The sequence below is a fragment of the Rana temporaria genome, chromosome 4 (assembly GCF_905171775.1).
Source record: "Rana temporaria chromosome 4, aRanTem1.1, whole genome shotgun sequence".
In the NCBI taxonomy this organism is placed as follows: domain Eukaryota; kingdom Metazoa; phylum Chordata; class Amphibia; order Anura; family Ranidae; genus Rana; species Rana temporaria.
In genome coordinates this window covers 399,640,013-399,660,801 of record NC_053492.1, presented here as the reverse complement: position 1 = coordinate 399,660,801, position 20,789 = coordinate 399,640,013, and the positions used below count along the sequence as shown (strand labels likewise).

Sequence of the window (20,789 nt, the reverse complement as noted above, 5' to 3'; positions counted from 1 at the left end):
CCACAAGTTCCTTGGCCATCTGGGACTCTCCTTCTGATTGTCTGAGACACAGCAGCAGCACTATTGGCTCCTGCTGCTGTCAATCAAAGTCAGTTAGCCGAGCAGGAGAGAAATGAGGCGGGGCCGAACCAAAGCTCCATGTCTGAATGGACACAGAGAGCTTTGACTCAGCTTGGGTGCCCCTATAGCAAGCTGCTTGCTGTGGGGGCACTCAACAGGAGGGGGGAGCACCAAAGAGGGACCCGAGAAGAGGAAGATCGAGGCTGCTTTGTGCAAATCCAGTGCACAGGGCAGGTAAGTATAACAAGTATGTTATTTTTAAAGAAAGATAAATAGACTTTTTTTTTTTGACCACTTTTTTATATTTTACAAACCAAGCCTTAATTTCCAATCACTACTACATTTCTTAATATTTCATAATAGTTTATTATCCTCTATATGTTTCAATACATACTGTCACAATCTATGGTGAACGGGAGTGAACCACAACTGCGGTTAGAAATGCACTGAAATGTTAGGTTTCAATGCAACTCTCTATTTTATGTGAGATTTCAGTATTGGACCCCAGGCGTCACTCTAATCTGAGAACAGGAGTTTGGGGGTTCACTATATCATCTGTCTCACATATAGGAATGCGTTGAGCTACTAAGGATGGAGGTATTACAACATGCCTCCAATCGCTAGCGTTAAAAGATTACGATAAATGTAAGTAAGCACAAGTGTGTTAAAGATTCCAATGCACTTCTTTATGCAAGTGATTATCAGTACGGGACCCCAGTCGTCACTCCAATCAGAGAACAGGAGTTTGGGGGTTCTCTACATCATATCACTTTTACATAAACGAATGCATTAGGCCACTAAAGGTGCAGGTATAAAATACCCTCAACCTTAGCATAGAAAAGTTAAAGCAAACATGTTAAATAAGTTAGGGACTAAGCCCAATTTCATTTAACAACGTATGTCAAGCACGTAGAAAATAGGAATACTGTAAGCAAGTAATAATTGCATAAGAGAGGCAAATATAGCTCAGCTGAGTTGAGAGTATATGTCCCTTTAAGATATTCCACAGTGAACAATTGAACACACAGTAAGTAATTCCAAGCAGTAGGTTAGTATTCAATAAGCCAGATTTAAATATAGTACTTGATAGAAGCAATATATGAAGCAGGAAATTCCAGAGCAGTACAATAGAAATAAATGCTACTTATCCGTTTGCAGAGGACGAGTATTGCAGTATCTAGCAGCAATGGCATTCCGTGTAGGGTGACCTGGAGGAAGATATCTTCAGGGTGTCCCCAACAATGGCAGCATGGGTGCAGTGAAGGCAAGGTCTGCAGCTTGGGGATTGATGGTATTGTTAGTTTGTAGCATGGCCGGCTATGGCTGACAATACCATCAATCCCCAAGCTGCAGACCTTACCTTCACTGCACCCATGCTGCACCCCTTCCGTTTTTGCATGTATATGATATGCTCTGCTGAATTTACTAAATTGTGAGTACTCATTTGACTATTTAATAAAAGTTGATAATTTCTAAAACGTTATTACACTATTTGGGATCCTTCTTCTCCTCCATATGGGATAACCACTGGGAGCACCACCAGGATCACAGCAGGACGTTTCATTGCCAGAGTGCTGCACAGTGGCATACACTGAGAATGCTGTAAACCCCAAGAGGGGGTGAAAATCCTGTGAGTGTGGGCCACATAGGAGCACAGTTTGAGTTGGTCACTGTGTGAAATGAGGAACTAGACGCTCACAAAGCACGAAACACCTTTAATTATTTATTTATATTATTATATTTTTATTCATTCATTATTTTTATTTTATTTTAATATTTTCTTATTTTTATACCTGTTTTTTCTGTCATTTTGGACTGGATATCGCTAATAACTCATACAAAGCACAAGGACTTTATTAATGTACACTATTGCATCTGTATTTGATCACTACATTGCATTTATTGTTTTTTTCATATAATAAGCACAGGTGCACTCTATACCAAATAGGATAAATCTATTACCCACATTATCAGTATTGCACTTTATATTCACATATTAATTAAGGTAGCGCCACTCCAATCTCTATACCTCACTCAATAGTAGAGCATAGGCATGTTTTTTTTTGGGGGGGGGGCACAGGTATGTTTAAGTACGGTATATTGTGCAAGATAATACATGTGACTTTCTTGTAGAGAGGACCATGATCATATTGCATTGTTTTGCAGGGAGTATGCGCTTACTGCCCATTGCTGTGTCAATCATCCTGCTTGTAATGAATGTACACTAGTTGAGCTGCACCCTTTCTATAGATCCAAATGCATCTATTAAACTGGTCTGTTTATCAGTACAATCCATGAAAATTTGTACTCTTTTTTTTGAAAAGGATATTTCTTTTTATTTTGGAAATTACCAAATGCTATTCATCTAGGCTAAGCACACTCTACTTTTGTGGGATGTTTTGTTCAGATTCTTCTTTAGATTTTCTAGTTTGGAGTTGCTAGGCAACACTGTTTGCTTCCAACATCAGATAAATAATAGGGTCACCGAGAGCAAACCTGTATCATAAAAATTCTGTTATATCAATGTGGTCCTTCTCTGCCTTTTAATGATTGTTTTTATATTTTTGTGTATTTTTCAGGTAATGTGATTGTATATGGGAATACACTTGATGCATACGCAACAGTTGGCACTCTTTTGTCAATAGGAATTAGTGGTGTTCGCATTCATTTGGTACAGCCGCCACTAACATCGAATATCACTTGTTTTAACAACTACACGATAGAAGAAACTGTGCAGAAAGCATTGATGGCAGCTGGTGTTACTACCTACTACAACTGCAAGCTGGCACAGTGGAATGACGGGGCTGATCCTGACCCTATACATTGTGCTTCATTTACTACTGACACAAAGCCACTGAGGCTACAGTGTTCTGTAAGTACAAAGCTAACATTTATATATATATATTGTTTTACATCTTGGATATTGTTCTACAAGTTGGATGAATTAAAATAATTTACATGTTCCATTATTTTAAGTAAGTGTTCTATTTGAAATGCCTCCTTATGCAAGAGGCATATCGCCTGAGACACAGTTTGTGTAGACCAAGGGTGTCAAACTTGATTTCATTGTGGGCCGCATCAGCATTATAATTACCCTCAAAAGGGCCGGTTGTATCTGTAAGATTAGTTGTCCAGCACATTTCCTCCTCTTTACATTAGATGTCAAGAGCCACCCCACCATCAGAAGCTGAGTCTCCCACTCTCCCTTACATCACAGTGCACCCCCCAGCTGCTGCTGGGAAGAAGCTGGATGCATTGCTTGAAAGCAGAAAGTAAGGGTCTGAAGGAGGACCAGATGAGGGCTGGATCTCCCTGGCAGCTGCAGAAGAGGCGCGAAGGCCACATGAAATGGCCTGGGGGGCCGGATTCAGCCCGCGGGCCTTGTGTTTGACACCTTTGGTGTAGACAGTATGGCAGCTTGTTGACTTAAAGTTGTGTTAAATGTCACAAAAAAATAAATTATAACAGGTCCCCTGCAGGATATTGCCACAATGTGCTGGTATGTACATTTGACAGACTTACCGGTCAAAGGATGTCAGGGTTTTTTTTTTTTTTTTTTTTTCAATTTTCAATAAAAAAATTTACCAAGATCCACAGGCAGCGTCCACTGACCAAGAAGTAAAATCCAAGTTAGTTTATTCAAAAAAATATTTTTTTAATGGGTTTTTGTTTTTGCATTTAAAGATGGAAACACAACCTATATACTCAACGAGGGTAAAAACGAAATTAACTTGGAGCATGGGGTGGACTAAGAGTGTTTAACTGGCAACTGTATTAACCCACAAAACAGAGAGGGCCACAAATGAACATGCCAAGTACTAACATAAATTATAAATTGGGTGTCTTCAGAGCAGATACAGTACAGACCAAAAGTTTGGACACACCTTCTCATTCAAAGAGTTTTCTTTATTTTCATGACTATGAAAATTGTAGATTCACACTGAAGGCATCAAAACTATGAATTAACACATGTGTAATTATATATAATGAAAAAGTGTGAAACAACTGAAAATATATTTCATATTCTAGGTTCTTCAAAGTAGCCACCTTTTGCAGCAGACACATCTCTAGAACTGTTAAGAGGAGACTGTGTGAATCAGGCCTTCATGGTAGCATATCTGCCAATAAACCACTGCTAAAGAAAGGCAACAAGCAGAAGAGACTTGTTTGGGCTAAAGAACACAAGGAATGGACATTAGACCAGTGGAAATCTGTGCTCTGGTCTGATGAGTCCAAACTTGAGATCTTTGGTTCCAACCCCCGTGTCTTTGTGCGACGCAGAAAAGGTGAACGGATGGACTCTACATGCCTGGTTCCCACCATGAAGCATGGAGGAGGAGGTGTGATGGTGTGGGGGTGCTTTGCTGGTGACACTGTTGGGGATTTATTCAAAATTGAAGGCATACTGAACCAGCATGGCTACCACAGCATCTTGCAGCGGCATGCTATTCCATCCATTAGGACAATGACCCCAAACACACCTCCAGGCTGTGTAAGGGCTATTTGACCAAGAAGGAGAGTGATGGGGTGCTGCGCCAGGTGACTACCTCTTAAAGCTCATAAAGAGAATGCCAAGAGTGTGCAAAGCAGTAATCAAAGCCAAAGATGGCTACTTTGAAGAACCTAGAATATGAAATATATTTTCAGTTGTTTCACACTTTTTTGTTATGTATAATTCCACATGTGTTAATTCATAGTTTTGATGCCTTCAGTGTGAATCTACAATTTTCAAAGTCATGAAAATAAAGAAAACTCTTTGAATGAGAAGGTGTGTCCAAACTTTTGGTCTGTACTGTATCTGTTCACCTTTGGCCCTTCCTCCTTAGGGGGCACATCTGAGTTTTGGGTCAGGGGGGGCATTGAATGAGCTGGTGAGGAGAGTGCTGAGATACTGCTCCTCTATGCACGTGCAGGAACTGGGGGTCATCTGTAGGGGAAAGAAAAGAGAGGCTAATCATTTTAGGATGGAGGTCGAGGAAGGGGGTCTATTACCTTGGTGCACCAACTTTCAAAGCATATTTTTTTTCCCACTATTTTTTCCCACAACTTTGAAAGTTGTCCCTGGAATTTTTTTTTAAAACATGGGCAACTATGCTGTCAGATATATCCATAAACTAACTATGGAGAGACTTCATTTGGTAGAATTATATACATTTTCCTGCAAAATCTGTCTCTAGATTATATATTCTCAAAACACCAGGTTAAGATTTTAAATAACAGAAACTAGAATGAAAAAAATGTACGGTAAGTAAAATTCTGGACAAGTAGGTTGTGTTCTTTTCTTTATGTACAGTATATGCTACATCAGGGATATGCAATTAGCGGACCTACAGCTGTTGCAGAACTACAAGTCCCATGAGGCATAGCAAGACTCTGACAGCCACAATCATGACACCCAGAGCCAGAGACATGATGGGACTTGTAGTTTTGCAACAGCTGGAGGTCCGCTAATTGCATATCCCTGTGCTACATGTTTAAGTGGACTTGTATATAACTTTAAAATTAGTACTGCAACTTATTGATCTAATATTGTAATATCTTTTTTCTGTAGGTGCTATTTAGCTTTTTCCAGAAAGGAGTAGATCATCAGGCCTTCCTAGCAATAAATGATGCATGTCTAGTATATGACAGGAGGCTGGTCATTGACACCACATTTCACACAAACGACATATCTATAAGAGCAGCAGGACCATTGACCAAGTACTCTAATAGGTATTATGCAAATGAATGGTCTCATAGTTACTTCAGCTCAAAGGAAATTGGCTGTCAGCTAGCTGCTTGTATGCTGCCTCTCTTTGACCCAACACTGGAACCAATGAGCGAGCCTACACAAGAACAAGACAAGCTCATCACAATTTACAAAGGTCCTGTCATTCAAGGTATGAACTAAGGAGTGATGTCAACACTGTGGGGTTGATTTACTAAACTGGAGAGTACACAATCTGGTGCAGTTGTGCATGGTAGCCAATCAGTTTCTAACTTCAGCTTGTTCAGTTGGTTTTTCTGCAGAGCTCCACCAGACTTTGCACTCTCAAGTTTTAGTAAATCCACCCCTGTGTTCCTAGCCTGATTTACTTTTGTTCACTTCAGACATCTAATCAAGGTCAAGGAAATAAAAATGTTTGGGACAGGTATCTGCACCCCCCTCCCCCCTGAAAGGTGTCAAATGTGACACCGGAGAGGGGGAGGGATCCAATCAGCGGGAGTTGCACTTTAGGATGGAGCTCCGCTTTAATGTTCTGGTGCCTATTTTTTATGTGCCAAACTAGTGATGCTAAAAAACCTGTACAAAATCCAGCTGAGATGGGATACTTAAATAAATAGGAGAAATCCTAATAAACTAGCTCAAATTTAGTTTACTTTCCTGGGTAGTACAGATTAGTGAGACTGCAGTTGCTGACAGCAGTGCTTGAGTCATTTCTAAGCCCACTTCGTTTGCTTTGCCATTCACTAATACCCCCCCCCCCCCACTGGATGTGCCACCCCCAGCAAATCTCAAAAGGATACTCAGGATTAACTCCAGCATATTCTTGTAGAAGCTTTAAGGTGTAGGACTTTTTTGCAGTCAGGTTTGGGAAAACCTTACTATATGATTGTTGTGTGTTCTCATTCACACAGCAAACCTAAAAAATCATATAAAAAAATGATTACCTTTTGGATTTTTTTTTGATGATTCCCATGGCTAGCCCCGTGGGCAGGGTGAAATGTATCAGGGGCATGACCTGGATGGAATCTAGGCTGAGGATGCTTCTAGGCCTCGTACACACGATCGGTTTCCTTGGCAGACTCCATCAAGAAACTTGGTGGGAGAGATTTTTGCAGAGGAAACCGGTCGTGTGTACATTTTTCATCGAGGAACTCGACGAGCCAAAAAGAGAGCAAGTTCTCAATTTCCTCGACGGGAGTCTCAAATTGGCTCGACGAGTTCCTGGTCGGGCTGGTTTCCGACGAGAAACTCGAGCGTGTGTATGCTAAGAAATCCGTGCTTGCTCAGAATAAAGTATGAGACGGGAGTAAAAGTAGCATTTGTAATGGAGATAACACATTTTTCAAGCTGTAACAGACTGAAAAGTGCAAATCGTCTCTTACCAAACTTTTACTTAACATGCAAACACATGAGATTAGCAAAACCAGCCCCAAGAGTTGTGCCAGTGGAATCGAACTTCCCCTGCTGTTGTATGTGTTGTATGTCACCGCGTTTGAGAACAAGGAGATTTTGTCTTGACAGTGTGTACGCAAAGCAAGCTTGTCGAGTTCCTCGACAAGCCGAACAAGGAACTCGACGAGGAAAACGATGTGTTTAGCCCGATGAGTTCCTCGGTCATGTGTACGAGGCCTTACTCTTTACATGAGGGTTTTGGGTGATGCGTGGCTCCTGGGACCTCTTTTCCTTCTTCACTATTAGAAAAAGGTGTCATGGCTGACTGCAAGATCAGTATTGGCCTGTCCCAAGAGAAAGGCTAAGAACTGACTGAGCTTTCATTCAATAACATACCATAGAGAAGCCCATATTCTAAACCTTTAAAGCTGCAAAAAATAACCTGTACCTAAATATCTTGCTGAATTCAGTAAATTTAAAGACTGCCTGGTGCCCAATACTTGGCTTGTGTGTCCCTTACACCAGCAGCTGACCGGAAATCTAAACTAACCTATGTCTGCATTTAAGCCATGGTTAACTTTAAGATTACCTTTCTAAAATTCATGACCTAAACTTCCCCAGGTTCAGTAAAATCATTCTAGTTAACTAGAAAAACATTCTTATCATGGCAATAAATACAATTGAATAGTTTTCTAAATAGTTACTCTACAAAAATGTTCCTAGGAAGAATCGTACATTACATACAGTAGATAGCATTCCTCATTTAAAAGATGATTATATTCTCTATTTTTAATGCCATGCCCTTCATCATATAGTTAATGTTTATTCATCCTAATGGAATAAGAACCACATTCAGGTAGAATTCTCTGAGGAACATTTTGTGCTATGTTAGACTCAATACTTCTAAATGTTCATAAATAGCTACATGGAATTCTTTTGGGGGTCACAAGTAAAAGTAAAAACCTATACTGTTTATGTCATTTATTATATTGTATAGAATCTGAATTTATTAGGCTTATCTGCTCTGTGTTGCCTTCCTTTTTTTTGAGTTTGTGTTTTTTTTTCTCCTACCCCTTCCTCTCTACCTATATGCACTTATAATTTTAAAGTTGAGGTATACAAAACAAAGCCTATTGAGCTTACCTAGGCTTGTAAAGTAACTCCACTTTTGTTGAGAAAAAAAAAACATTCCCCTCTGGGTGATCTATGTACATTGCAGGGATTTTAACAAACTTTATAGCAGATTCCTACCTTTTTGTTAGTCTGAAGAAATCAATGTGTGTTTCTCTGTGTTTATGTGGAAAGTGAATCTAATGGGAGTGTTTTCATAATTATCAACCAGCTGCTGCACCTGCAGGCCTCTAATGAAGAAAATTGCAGAGTCAGCATCCCTTTTAGACATGATTTCCTATTGGGGGTATCACACCAAAAATATTTTTTTGTTGCAGGGGATGCCTGAATTCGGACTTGTAGCTTAGTGCAGACTTCTGGGTAAATCTGGGAGCCAATCACACAATCAGGAAATACATATCTGGGGAGCGTTCTGTACACATTCTGTGTACAGAACACCTCCAGGTAGCCATATTGCATTTCATTTTACAGAGCTGCAGATTAAAAAGGAAAAGTATTTTTTTAATAACATCCAATTACAATATTATCTGTGTCGCAGTTGTATATGCTATATTATTATTTCTTTATTTTTGCAATTTTTTTTCACTAAAGTGGTGTTACCCTCTGGGAACACAGAAAAGAAAAAGCACACAAAACATAAAAGGTTGGCAACCAAAGTCAAAGGGATCCCCATATGCACTCTTGTGTGTTGTTTTTGCAGGATGGTATCTCTGCAATGTGTTTGCAATATCAAATAGGTGTTTACCGAGTAATAATGGTTATAGTTTTTTATAATGTAAAGTGATTGGCATCACAGATGAAGAGGCATAAGCCACTCCACAAGCTATCCCACCTTAAAGTAATTTTTAAATAGCAAACATGTTCTACTTACCTCCTCTGTGCAAGGGTTTTGTACAGAGTGGCCCCGATCCTCCTTTTCAGGGGTCCCCCGGCAGCGCTTTTGGCTCCTTTGTAGAGTGCCCCCATAGAGACCCGCATTCCAAGGGGGCACCCATGTGGGTGCGCTCCAGAGTCTTGCTGCTGAGTCCATTGACACAGACAGCAGGACTCGGCCCCGCCCACTGGCTCCCGTGGATTTGATTGACAGCAGTGGGAGACAATGGCTCCCGCTGTTATCAATCTGTCCAATGAGGACCTGAGACAGCGCCTGGAGCTGCTGGGCTCATTCTCATCGCTGGAAAGATCGGGTTAAGTAAAAGGGGGGCTCTAGGGGGCAGCTGCACTACAGAAGGTTTTTCATCTTAATGGATAGAATGCATTAAGGTGAAAAACCACAAGACTTTACAACTCCTTTAAAGGCAACCAAACAGTGTTAATTTGGTTGATGAAAATATTTTCAGTGACGAAAACAAAACAAAAATAAAATTCTAATTAAGTCAATGGACGAAAACTATGACGAAAATCTATTTTGAGATACGTTTACCTACCAAAAACTTTCCTCGAAACTCTGCCTGTCTGTTAAAGTCTCAGACCCCTGACAAGCTGTATTGGCTTAGAGACGTATGCGCCCTCTGTCTGGCTGGCTGCTGCCTGGGAGTTCTGGAACAATGCCCTACAAACCATATACCTTGCTGGGATGTTTCCCATCCCAGCAAGGTAGCAGTGCTTAGCACTGTGCAAAATAACAGCCTCCCCGGACCAGTTCTCTGCCCTGTGCATGCCCTCCCTCCCATTTACTTCCCATACCCACTACATGTTATTCGATTTTTGCTCCAGAAGTATATATTGAGTTTATAAATTCTAGAAAAATGCTTAGGTGGAAGTTCTCTATGTTACAAGATTTCCACAGTGGTTTCAGCTAGTGTGGCAATAAAATAGTTTTACTATAGATTAACAGTAATAGTGAAGTAATAGTGGTATATACTGATATATTGTATAGTTGTCATTAGAGGGGGTTGTGTATAAAGCACAAAACATACAACACTATTTTTTTTATGACATAAAACATGTCTATTTTTTATTTATTTTTTTACTTTACATCATTTGTTAAAATTAGTAGTGTAAATGTAAATCATGCTTGCCAGAATTCCTTTATATTAATTGGGCATACAAACAAGGTCGTACATGTTTGCTATACCCACATTTTATAATAATTATAATTTGTTAAGTCTAAGAAGGTTATGATATTTGTTGTAATGATTTCTTCTCTGATAGGTGGAATTGTACCTGGAGGTTATCACTATTTACATGTGAGTAAGCCTGCACTCCCTTGTCCATTACAAGCAAAGATGCTGCAGCCCAACTATGTAAGTATCTGAATCTGCTGGATTGCATGTATAAAAATGTTGCCTACTGTAAGGCTGGATTCACACCTATGCATTTTTAGTGCTTTTTGCATTTTGCAGATTTGCACTACAGAACGTATTCCATAGGAAACCATGTTAATTGGGCTGTAGTGCAAATCTGCAAAATGCAAAAAGCACTAAAAATGCATAGGTGTGAATCCAGCCTTAGATTATTAAGTACAACACAAGTATGTATGAAATGCATGGATTTTACACTATTTTTTAAATGTGTAATCCATAAATCACAAGATTTGAGAGACTTTGAGAGAGACTTTGTGAAAACAAGCTCCGACATTGTTATTGGTGTCACTATAGTCACAGGTGTTCTGAGGGTACACTACACTTTGCTGATCAAGATGGGAGTAATTCATATAATATATATGTACAGTATCTCACAAAAGTGAGTACACCCCTCACATTTTTGTAAATATTTTATCTTTTCGCGTGACAATACTGAAGAAATTACACTTTGCTACATTGTAAAGTAGTGAGTGTACAGCTTGTATAACAGTGTAAATTTGCTGTCCCCTCAAAATTACTTGGTACACCCCTAAGTAAAATGGTCCAAATTGGGCCCAATTAGCCATTTTCCCTCCCTGGTGTCATGTGACTCGTTAGTGTTTCAAGGTCTCAGGTGTGAATGGGGAGCAGGCGTGTTAAATTTAGTTGTATAAAAGATCAAATATACAGAACAATAAAGTTCGAAATGAAAAACAGCGCTAAATATTGGTTATAATGTCCAATTACATAAAGTGCATTCGTTAGGTGCCGGTTTGTAAATCTTAGATGTGCAGATAGTCCATAGTAGATCCTACACCTTTTTCCCAGACAAGTCACCATGCGTGGGGCACACTCCCCTTTGGGGTATTCACTCACCAGAAGGATAGAAAATATGGGCACTGAAAGGTATCTTTACACAGGATCTTCCGTTCCAAGATGGGGGTCAGTGAGGTTAAAACTCCATGTAAAAATACAAAAGGATGCCAAACATAGTGCGAACCCGTTTAATTTGTAAAAAAATATATAAAGCAGTCCCCTCACAGAAGGATCCCCGCTCTCAATGCACGTACCGTACAGTAGATGACAATACACGTGTTAGGAAAGTGTGAGTAGGTTCCGACCGGTGTCCGTATCCCCTGAGATTCGATCTACACTCGAAACGCCGAATTCCTTCCTGGATAGGACGCCAGTGGAGCGCACAGATGGAGCGCACTCGTCACTTCCGGATCGCCGCTGTAGTCCCACCCTTCGGTGTTAAATTTAGTGTTATCGCTCTCACTCTCTCATACTGGCCACTGGAAGTTCAACATGGCACCTCATGGCAAGGATCTGAAAAAAATAATTGTTGCTCTACAAAAACATGGCCTGGGCTATAAGAAGATTGCCAAGACCCTGTTTCCAACACCTTGTTGAATCTATGCTACGAAGAATTAAGGCAGTTCTGAAGGCAAAAGAGGGTCTAACCAGGTACAGGCAAGGTGTACCTAATAAAGAGGCTGTGCATCTTTCCCTCGGAAACCAGTCTTGTCTTCTTGTTTCCAGTGGAAAACACTTTACCCAGATAAGACAGGCGAGGAATTATTTTTTCTTTCCTCTAGGACAAATATAAAAGTATTCAGGGTGTACAGAATTTATGAAAAAAATGTATTCAGGGTGGGTTAGTCCAGTGTTTTCCCCCTGGGGTGCCATGAACAGAGGATGTGGTTTGCTCTGGATCAGTGTCATGTGCTGCCATGATGTAGGCCAAACACCAACGCCGTAGCAACCATTGGGCCAGAATGCACAGTGCCCAACCCGCACCATGGCAACGGATGATCCTGATCCAAGGCAGACGGAGTGCAGAGATGCCCCCAGCATTCAGGAGAGAATGAAATGCACCTGCATCCAGACCTGCTCTGCTTCCCATCCTCCTCCATATTGCTGGAATAATGTAGGGCTCTGATGGGAATCAGGGGTCTGTGAATGGGGACCCTGATGTATAGAGGGGCCTCTGATGGCAAGGGTGGAGCTCTGAAGTAGTGAGAGGATCATATGATGGGGGAGGCTGATGATGTTATGTGGGACTATGATATGATGGAGAGACCTTTGATGTGAAGGGGGCTTCTGATATGCAGTTAATTTCAAAAGGAGGTTGTGTGCATCATCCTGGGCTCAGATTTAATGGTAAGTAACATGTATGTCAGGGGTGCCTAAAGATTTTACATACTTTTAAAGGGTATTGTGATTGGAATAAGGTTAAGGAGCACTGAGTTAGTCAGAGAAGTTTGAGATCAGGATTCCAAAGAGCAAACACCTAAGATGTTTTGGAACTATATAGTGACCAGAACTACATCTGTGCGTTACTGCCATAATGCTATTCCGATTTTCTGCGGGATCAATCTATATCTATGCAGCGGATGACGCGGCGCGCCCGGAGGCAGGGCCAAGTGATACAGTCGGCGGCTATGGCCGCCGGTGTATCACGGGAGCACGCTCGCAAAAGCTTTCCACCATGCAAGCTCGCTTGCATGAAGGTAGAAAGCTTTTGCGAGGAGGAGCCGAGACAGCCACCAAGGGACCCCAGAGGACAGGATTCGGGGCCACTCTGTGCAAAACGAGCTGCACAGTGGAGGTAAGTATAACATGTTTATTATTTAAAAAAAAAAAAATTCTGCCTTTAGTGTTCCTTTAAGAGTTTGCTTCACTGGAACTAAGGGGCCAAGCCCAACCCCTAAACAACACCGTAACTCCCCTCAACCAAAAGATTTGGGCCATAAAGACATGCATGAGCAAGTTTGGACTCCAAAACTTGACTGGCCTGCACAGAGTCCTGACCTCAACCTGATAGAACACCTTTGGGATGAATTAGAGTGGAGACTGCGAGTCAGGCCTTCTTGTCCAATATCAGTGTATATATCAATATCAATATCAATATACCTCACAAATGAAAAGAATGGACAAACATTCCCATAGACACACTTTGGGATGAATTAGAGCAGAAACTGCGAGCCAGGCCTTTTCGTCCAACATCAGTGCCTGACCTCACAAATGCGCTTTTGGAAGAATGGTCAAACATTCCCATAGACTCACTCCTAAACCTTGTGGACAACCTTCCCAAAAGAGTTTAAGTTGTAAAGGGTGGGATAACTCAATATTGAACCCTACAGACTAAAACTGGGATACCATTAAAGTTCATGTACGTGTAAAGGCAGGTGTCCCAATATTTTTGGTCATATAGTGTATGGCCCCGTACACACGATAGAATCCATCCGCAGATAAATCCCAGCAAATGGGTTTCTGCGGATAGATCCTATGGTGTGTACACGCCAGCGGATCTGTTTCCGCGGAGAAATCTCCTCTGGGATGGATTCCAGCAGATTGGATATTTGCTGTGATGCACAACAAATCCATCTGCTGGAATCCATTCCAACGGATGGATCCGCTCGTCTGTACAGACTTACCGGATCCATTCGTCCAAAGGGATTCCCCGCACGCTTCGTAATGATTTGACGCATGCGTGGAATTCCTTATATGACAGCGTCGCGCCCGTCGCCGCGTCATAATCGCGGCGACGGCGCGACACGTCATCGCCAGAGGATTTCCGCGCGGATTTCAATGCGATGGTGTGTACACTCCATCGCATTGAAATCTGCGGAAATCTTTGAGAGGATTTATCCGTGGAAACGGTCCGCTGGACCGTATCCGCGGATAAATTCTCTCGTGTGTATGGGGCCTTTGTTGCCACAAATGACAATGCACCATAGTGTGTTGTATCAAAAATTTGGTGGCTCGGCCAACTTTTGCAATGTATTGGTGCTTTGACAGCCTGTTTTTTTTTCAGTGGGCTGCCTACATGCAACATGTTAAACACTTGCCAACCACATAATGACTATACAGTATGTGGAAGCAGGAAAAGTAGGCTTTAATGCCCAACCACCAAACAGCGGCCTCATGTAGTGTGCTGAAAGTGTGCTCACTGCGTGCTGCCAGCACGCTGACCAAGCCGTCTCCGACATCTCGGTCATAGCTGCCAGCGGGATAGGCTGCTGATCATGTGACTGTTTTGACAGCGGGCACTTGATATACAGACCACACTGCTTCCCAGCATTAAAGCCCATTTAAATGGCGACGCAAATGGGGTTAATGTGCGTTATGGCTTGTGCTTTTTTGCACTGCCCAAATGTAAGTGGAGCCTCACAATGCAATATCTGTGCACAAATGCATTATTGCAATTTGTGTTCACATTAATCTCATTGTGGATGGACTTAAGACATACTGCATATTCTACCAGTTACTCCACTTAGTGACTCCAGTAATCTTGTACATCTGAGATTCTATATGTTCTCTTTCTCTGGTAACTATCATAATGGGCCAGATCCACAAAGAAGTTACGCTGGCGTATCTATTGATTCGCCGCGTAACTTCTAGTTTGCTCCGGCGTATCTTTGTTTTGTATCCACAAAACAAGATACGCCTGAAGCTGTGCTAGATCTGACTGGCGTACGTCTTAGAACACTGTCGGATCTAAGGTGCATGTTTACGCTGGCTGCTAGTTAGCGTTTCCGTCGATTTCTGCGTTGAGTATGCAAATAAGCTAGATACGGCGATCCACGAACGTACGTCCGGCCGGCGCATTTTTTTACGTCGTTTCCGTAAGGCTTTTTTCGGCGTATAGTATACCCCTGCTATATGAGGCGTATCCTATGTTAAGTATGGACGTCGTTCCCGCGTCGAATTTTGAAAATTTTACGTTGTTTGCGTAAGTCGTTGGCGAATAGGGCTTTGTGTAGAATGACGTTCATGTCGTAAAGAAATTGGCTTTTTGCGGGTTAATTTCGAGCACGCGCACTGGGATACCCCCACGGCATGCGCCAATAAAAAAAAACGTAATTTACGTTGGGTCAAGACGTATTAACATATAACACGCCCCCATCTCATCCATTTGAATTACGCGCCCTTACGCCACCAAGGTTACACTACGTGGATCTGCCCCAATGTGTTTCGTTCTCAGTGCTCTTTGTTGTTGAACAGGTGCTCTTTGTTGTTGAACAAACTACTAACACGACTGGTATTGAACTTCCCTTTAATAGTGCCGTCATACTTCTTGTACGTCACCGCGTTCTTGGCGTTAAAATTTTCGACAACATTTGTGCGACGGTGTGTATGCAAGACAAGTTTGAGCCAACATCCGTCGGAAAAAAATCCACGGTTTTGTTGTTGGAATTTCCGAACGTCTGTACGGAGGGATAACAATGCTATCAAACTGCTGGCAGGGGGTATTTCTCAAGTGTAGAGCATCCCTGTGAGTTCAGTCCAATCCAAAAACACAGTTTCGAGGCTTGGTGACCCACTTTTATTTAAAGTGAAAGAAAAGTTCAACCCAAACAGTTGTCCGCACAGGGGTTTCCTCTTTCAAATATGAAAGAAAACATTATCAAGCTTCCTGGCATCTTATCACAATCTCTTCTCAGGCCTTTTGCCTTGGTCCTCTAGACTGGCTAATCTTTGCTCCCACCCTGTATACTCAAGTCCTCAGGCTTAGGACCTCTGTCTGTTGCTTCACAGACCACACCTGGCCTGTGCCGACATGCACAGCTCTGGCTTCCCACTTTCAGCCTCGTGGACCCCTCAGGAGGATGGAGACCTGCACTGTTGCCAGGTCCTAGATTATAAGTGCTGTGAACACCTGCCTACACACCCTTCTGGTCTCCTGCAAAACCTGGAAACAGAATTAGAGGTTTCTTCCCTACCAAAGCTGCTTCAAGCTTCTGGACTCTGGTTCTTTTTTTTTTTTTTATAAATTCTTTTTTTTTTTTTTTTACACAAACAACACAAACACAAGGTAGGCAACATGCCTACCCCGACAGAGGCCACGCAGGGCCGACACACCAACAAGTAACAATTACAACCTACCACCTTATACCCCCCTACCCTCCCCCCCCAGCCCCATCCCTGACCAACCACCAACCCATAGCAGCCAAATAGCAAAGCACCAAGTACAATCCAGGAAATATAATGACCCCAAGCAAAATTAGCTCAATTAATTCAGATTAGGTCATATCAAGGTACTTGTAACACAAGTGTAGAGAAAGAAATAAAATAAACTGAAAACATCCTCACATGTCAGAGATACACTACATGTTATAAAACATATCTATTCAGAAGAATCCCCAGGGAGTAGTGGAAACCTCTCGAGATTAAACTACAACTCTAACCCACCGTGTCCGAAGAGTCTAGCCAAGCCTGCCAAACCTGCTTAAATTTCTTATCACAACCCATTGACCTGTAAGTAGCCTTGTACATGTGGATTACGAAGTTAACCAACCCTTTCCAAAATGATAACGTTGGAGCAGTGGAGTTCTTCCATTTCAATAGGATAGCTTTCCTGCCATAGAACAGCCCAATATTCAGTAAAGTACGATGTGCCAGGGAGGCAACAACCTCCTCAACAAACCCAATAAGGCAGACCCCGGCGTCAGGGGAACCGGAACACTGAGCACCCCCGACAGACACTCAACCACCCCTGTCCAAAAGTTCCGGACGTGGGGACACGTCCAAAAAATGTGCTCCGAGTCTGCCGGGGAAAAAATTGCACCACCAACACTGTCCAGTACTGGATGGGTAGATACGAGACAATCTGGCTGGGGTGTAGTAAATGCGGTGTAAAAATGTAAACTGAATTAGACGATCTCTAGCAGAGACCAGGTGTTTGAAGGGGCGATCCCACATATCCTCCAAGTCCTCCCCTTGAATGTCGGGAATCTTTCTCTCCTACCTTTCCCTACACCTAGAAACTCCAAGAGGCATTTTGGTGAACAGAGACTTATATACCGTGGACAGCGTTTTGGGCAATTCCTAATTTTTTAATAAACTCTCCAGTGCCGAGGGAAGGAACTCCACCTTACCTGGACTCTGGTTCTTGATCCAAAAAATAGAAAACCAAAAAGACTAGTTTTCTCCAATCTTAACTGAATTTCTGATGCTCCTCATTCTGCATTTGTGAGAACCTTTTGTCCCCTTTGTCTATTCAGGCAGGGCCACTATTCTATCAAGTGGCACTGTCACAATACACTTACATACACACTGTATACACAAACACTTATTCTCTGCTGGCATCTTTAGTTACCAATGTCTCTGCTCCTGCCAATAGAAACCTGTTGGGTCAGCTCACCCCCACAGCTCCTCCTCCTCTCCCTCCTTCCTCCTAATCCTCCACTTACAGCCAGTACTTTTAGGGCGCAGCATGCTTGACACAGAGAAATTATGACATGCACACTGGTCTTTGTTTACGCATCCAACATGTGACGTAAGTTTCCTGATTTACATACACTCCTTGCACTGTCCAATCACAAGCGGAGAACTCAGTTGGAATTGAGCACTTAAAATGCTTAGTATGAGGTTCTTCCACATTACAACTGTAATACTAAAAGCAGGCAGGTTCAATGAAAGCTCAAAGAAATTTAATTTGGCCCTCCTCTAAAGGAACAATTTTGAATCAGAACTTCTACTATATTGATCTGGTCAGTTAAGTAGCAGAGGGTGAAGGGTGTATACAGAAGGGGGTTGTTTATTTCAATTAACAGCAAAGCAGCTGAAACTGATTAACAACAGGTGCACTAGATGGGCAACAATGAGATGACCTCGAAAACAGGAGGTTTTTTACTCATATTTTCTGACTGTTTGTCACTAGTTTTGTGTTTGGCTAGGGTCAGTGTCACTACTGGTAGCACAAGGCGATACTTGGACCCTATAAAGGTTGCACAGGCAGTCCAAATCCTCCAGGATGTCACATCAATACGTGTCATTGCCAGAAGGTTTGCTGTGTCCCCCAGCACAGTGGAGCATGGAGGAGATTCCAGGAGACAGGCAGTTACTCTAGGAGAGTTGAACAGAGCCGTAGAAGGTCCTTAACCCATCAGCAGGACCGGTATCTGCTCCTTTGTGCAAGGAGGAACGGGATGAGCACTGCCAGAGTCCTTCAAAATTACCTCCAGCAGGCCACTGGTGTAAATGTCTCTGACCAAACAATCATAAACAGACTTCATGGGGGTGGCCTGAGGGTCCGACGTCCTCTAGTGTGCTCTGTGCTCACTGCCAGGCACTGTGGAGCTCGATTGGCATTTTCCATTGGACACTAGAATTGGCAGGTCTGCCATTGGTGCCCCATGCTTTTCACAGATGAAAGCAGGTTCACGCTGAGCATATGTGACATACGTGAAATGGTCTGGAGAAGCCGCGGAGAACTTTATGCTGCCTGTAACATCGTTCAGCATGACCGGTTTGGTGGTGGGTCAGTGATGGTCTGGGGAGGCATATCCATGGAGGGATGCACATACTACATAATGGCACCCTGACTGCCATTAGGTATCGGGATAAAATCCTTGGACCCATTGTCAGACCCTACGCTGGTGCAGTGGGTCCTGGGTTCCTCCTGGTGCACGACAATGCCCACCCTCATGTGGTGAGAGTATGCAGCAGTTCCTGGAGGATGAAGAAATTGATACCATTGAATGGCACCCACGCTCACCTGACCTAAATCCAAAAGAACACCTCTGGGACATTATGTTTCGGTCTATCTGGTGCCGCCAGGTTGCACCTCAGTCTATTCAAGAGCTCAGTGATACTCTGGTCCAGATCTGGGAGAAAATACCCCAGGACACCATTCGTCGTCTCATTAGGAACATGCCCTGATGTTGTCAGGCATGCATACAAGCACTTGAAGGCCATACAAACTACTGAGGACCATTTTGAGTTGTTGCAATAAAAATTTCAGCAAAATGGACTAGCTTGCTGCATAATTTTTTCACTTAGATTTTCGAGGTGTCTTTGAATTCAGCCCTCTGTAGGTGGATAATTTTCATTTCCATCAAATGATGTGCCATCCTTTCATTCCTAACACATTACCCAGTCCATATCAGTATAGATATCCAGCATGAGATTTTTGCCTTTTGAGATCTGATACGTTTTCAAAGTGTTCCTTTAATTTTTTGAGCAGCGTGTATGTATGTGTGTGTATATATATATATATATATATATATATATATATATATATATATATATATATACTGATGAATCTGTAGTGGAATCGCACCTGGACAATTTGGAACAGTCTGAAGTTGCCGATAATAGTTTCAGATCATTTTTCAAAGCACTTGATGGTAAAGGCCCTGGTTGGGTATTGAGCCGAAAGCACTTGTGATCTCCCATAAAAGGAGATCATAGGGAGTCGGTAAGCGGCAGTGAATCTAGTGGTGGAAGTCATCTCTTCTTTTCACATCACGTTTCTTTGGGTGTATTATTCGTCATTGCCACACTGATGTCACTACATTGGATGGACTTTATTTGTTGTCACTTTTTACTCTTTTTATTTCAAACTTTTAAATGATTAGCACAACTTATTATTTGTAAAATTGTTAGTTACTGTGTGTTTCTCTCAGGAAGTTGCTGATTTTTTGAACATATATAGTTTTGCATTTATTGTACATACATTACTATAGAGCGTCCAAACGTGTATAATTTATTACTAATGCATGCTATTACTTTTTTCAGGGACAAGAAATAGTATCAGGAAATGCAGCGAATGGTGATTACTTCCGGCTGCACATCAATCAATACAATATGGTAGAAACCATAACGTGTCTGTCTTTGAAACCTTTTCCTGCATCCAACATTATATGCTTGTATGGACAGCATGAACGACTGCTGAACAATCTGTGTTCTAGATTTCAAGAAGGACTCATCAAAGACCTCTACAGGTAAGGCCTAAAAATGGTAATACATAAACATATTTACCGTACAGAAAATCCACACAGCTACTATACAAATACTGTACATGTTATTGGAGGCACTTTTGTCCACCTTTTTGTTTTTTTATGGTTGAGTCCTCAAAAAGGTTATATATATATAAACATACAGGCCCGGATTCAGAAAGGACTTACGATGACGTTTCTCCAGATACGCCGTCGTAAGTCCAAATGTGCGCCGTCGTATCTATACCCTTATTCAGGAAACCAGATACGCCTGAATTTTGGCAAGATACGACCGACGTAAGTCTCCTACGCCGTCGTATCTTGGGTGCATATTTACGCTGGCCGCTAGGGGCGCTTCCGTTGATTTACGTGTCGAATATGTAAATTGGCTAGATACGCCGATTCATGAACATACTTGCGCCCGTCGCAGTAAGCTACGCCGTTTACGTAAGGCGTACGTCCGGCGTAAGTTCATCCCTTATAAAG

General features: G+C 42.1%; 1 protein-coding gene across 1 annotated transcript in view; it reads left to right on the top strand.

Annotated features, from left to right (window-relative positions):
* The window catches only part of CFAP61 (cilia and flagella associated protein 61), a 449,917-nt gene that overhangs the window by 309,109 nt on the left and 120,019 nt on the right, over positions 1-20,789 (top strand). The window contains exons 22-25 of the mRNA XM_040351184.1: positions 2,640-2,932; positions 5,612-5,939; positions 10,445-10,536; positions 20,104-20,309. Of these exons, the coding sequence (XP_040207118.1) occupies positions 2,640-2,932; positions 5,612-5,939; positions 10,445-10,536; positions 20,104-20,309 (919 nt within the window). The remainder of the gene's footprint in view (positions 1-2,639; positions 2,933-5,611; positions 5,940-10,444; positions 10,537-20,103; positions 20,310-20,789) is intronic.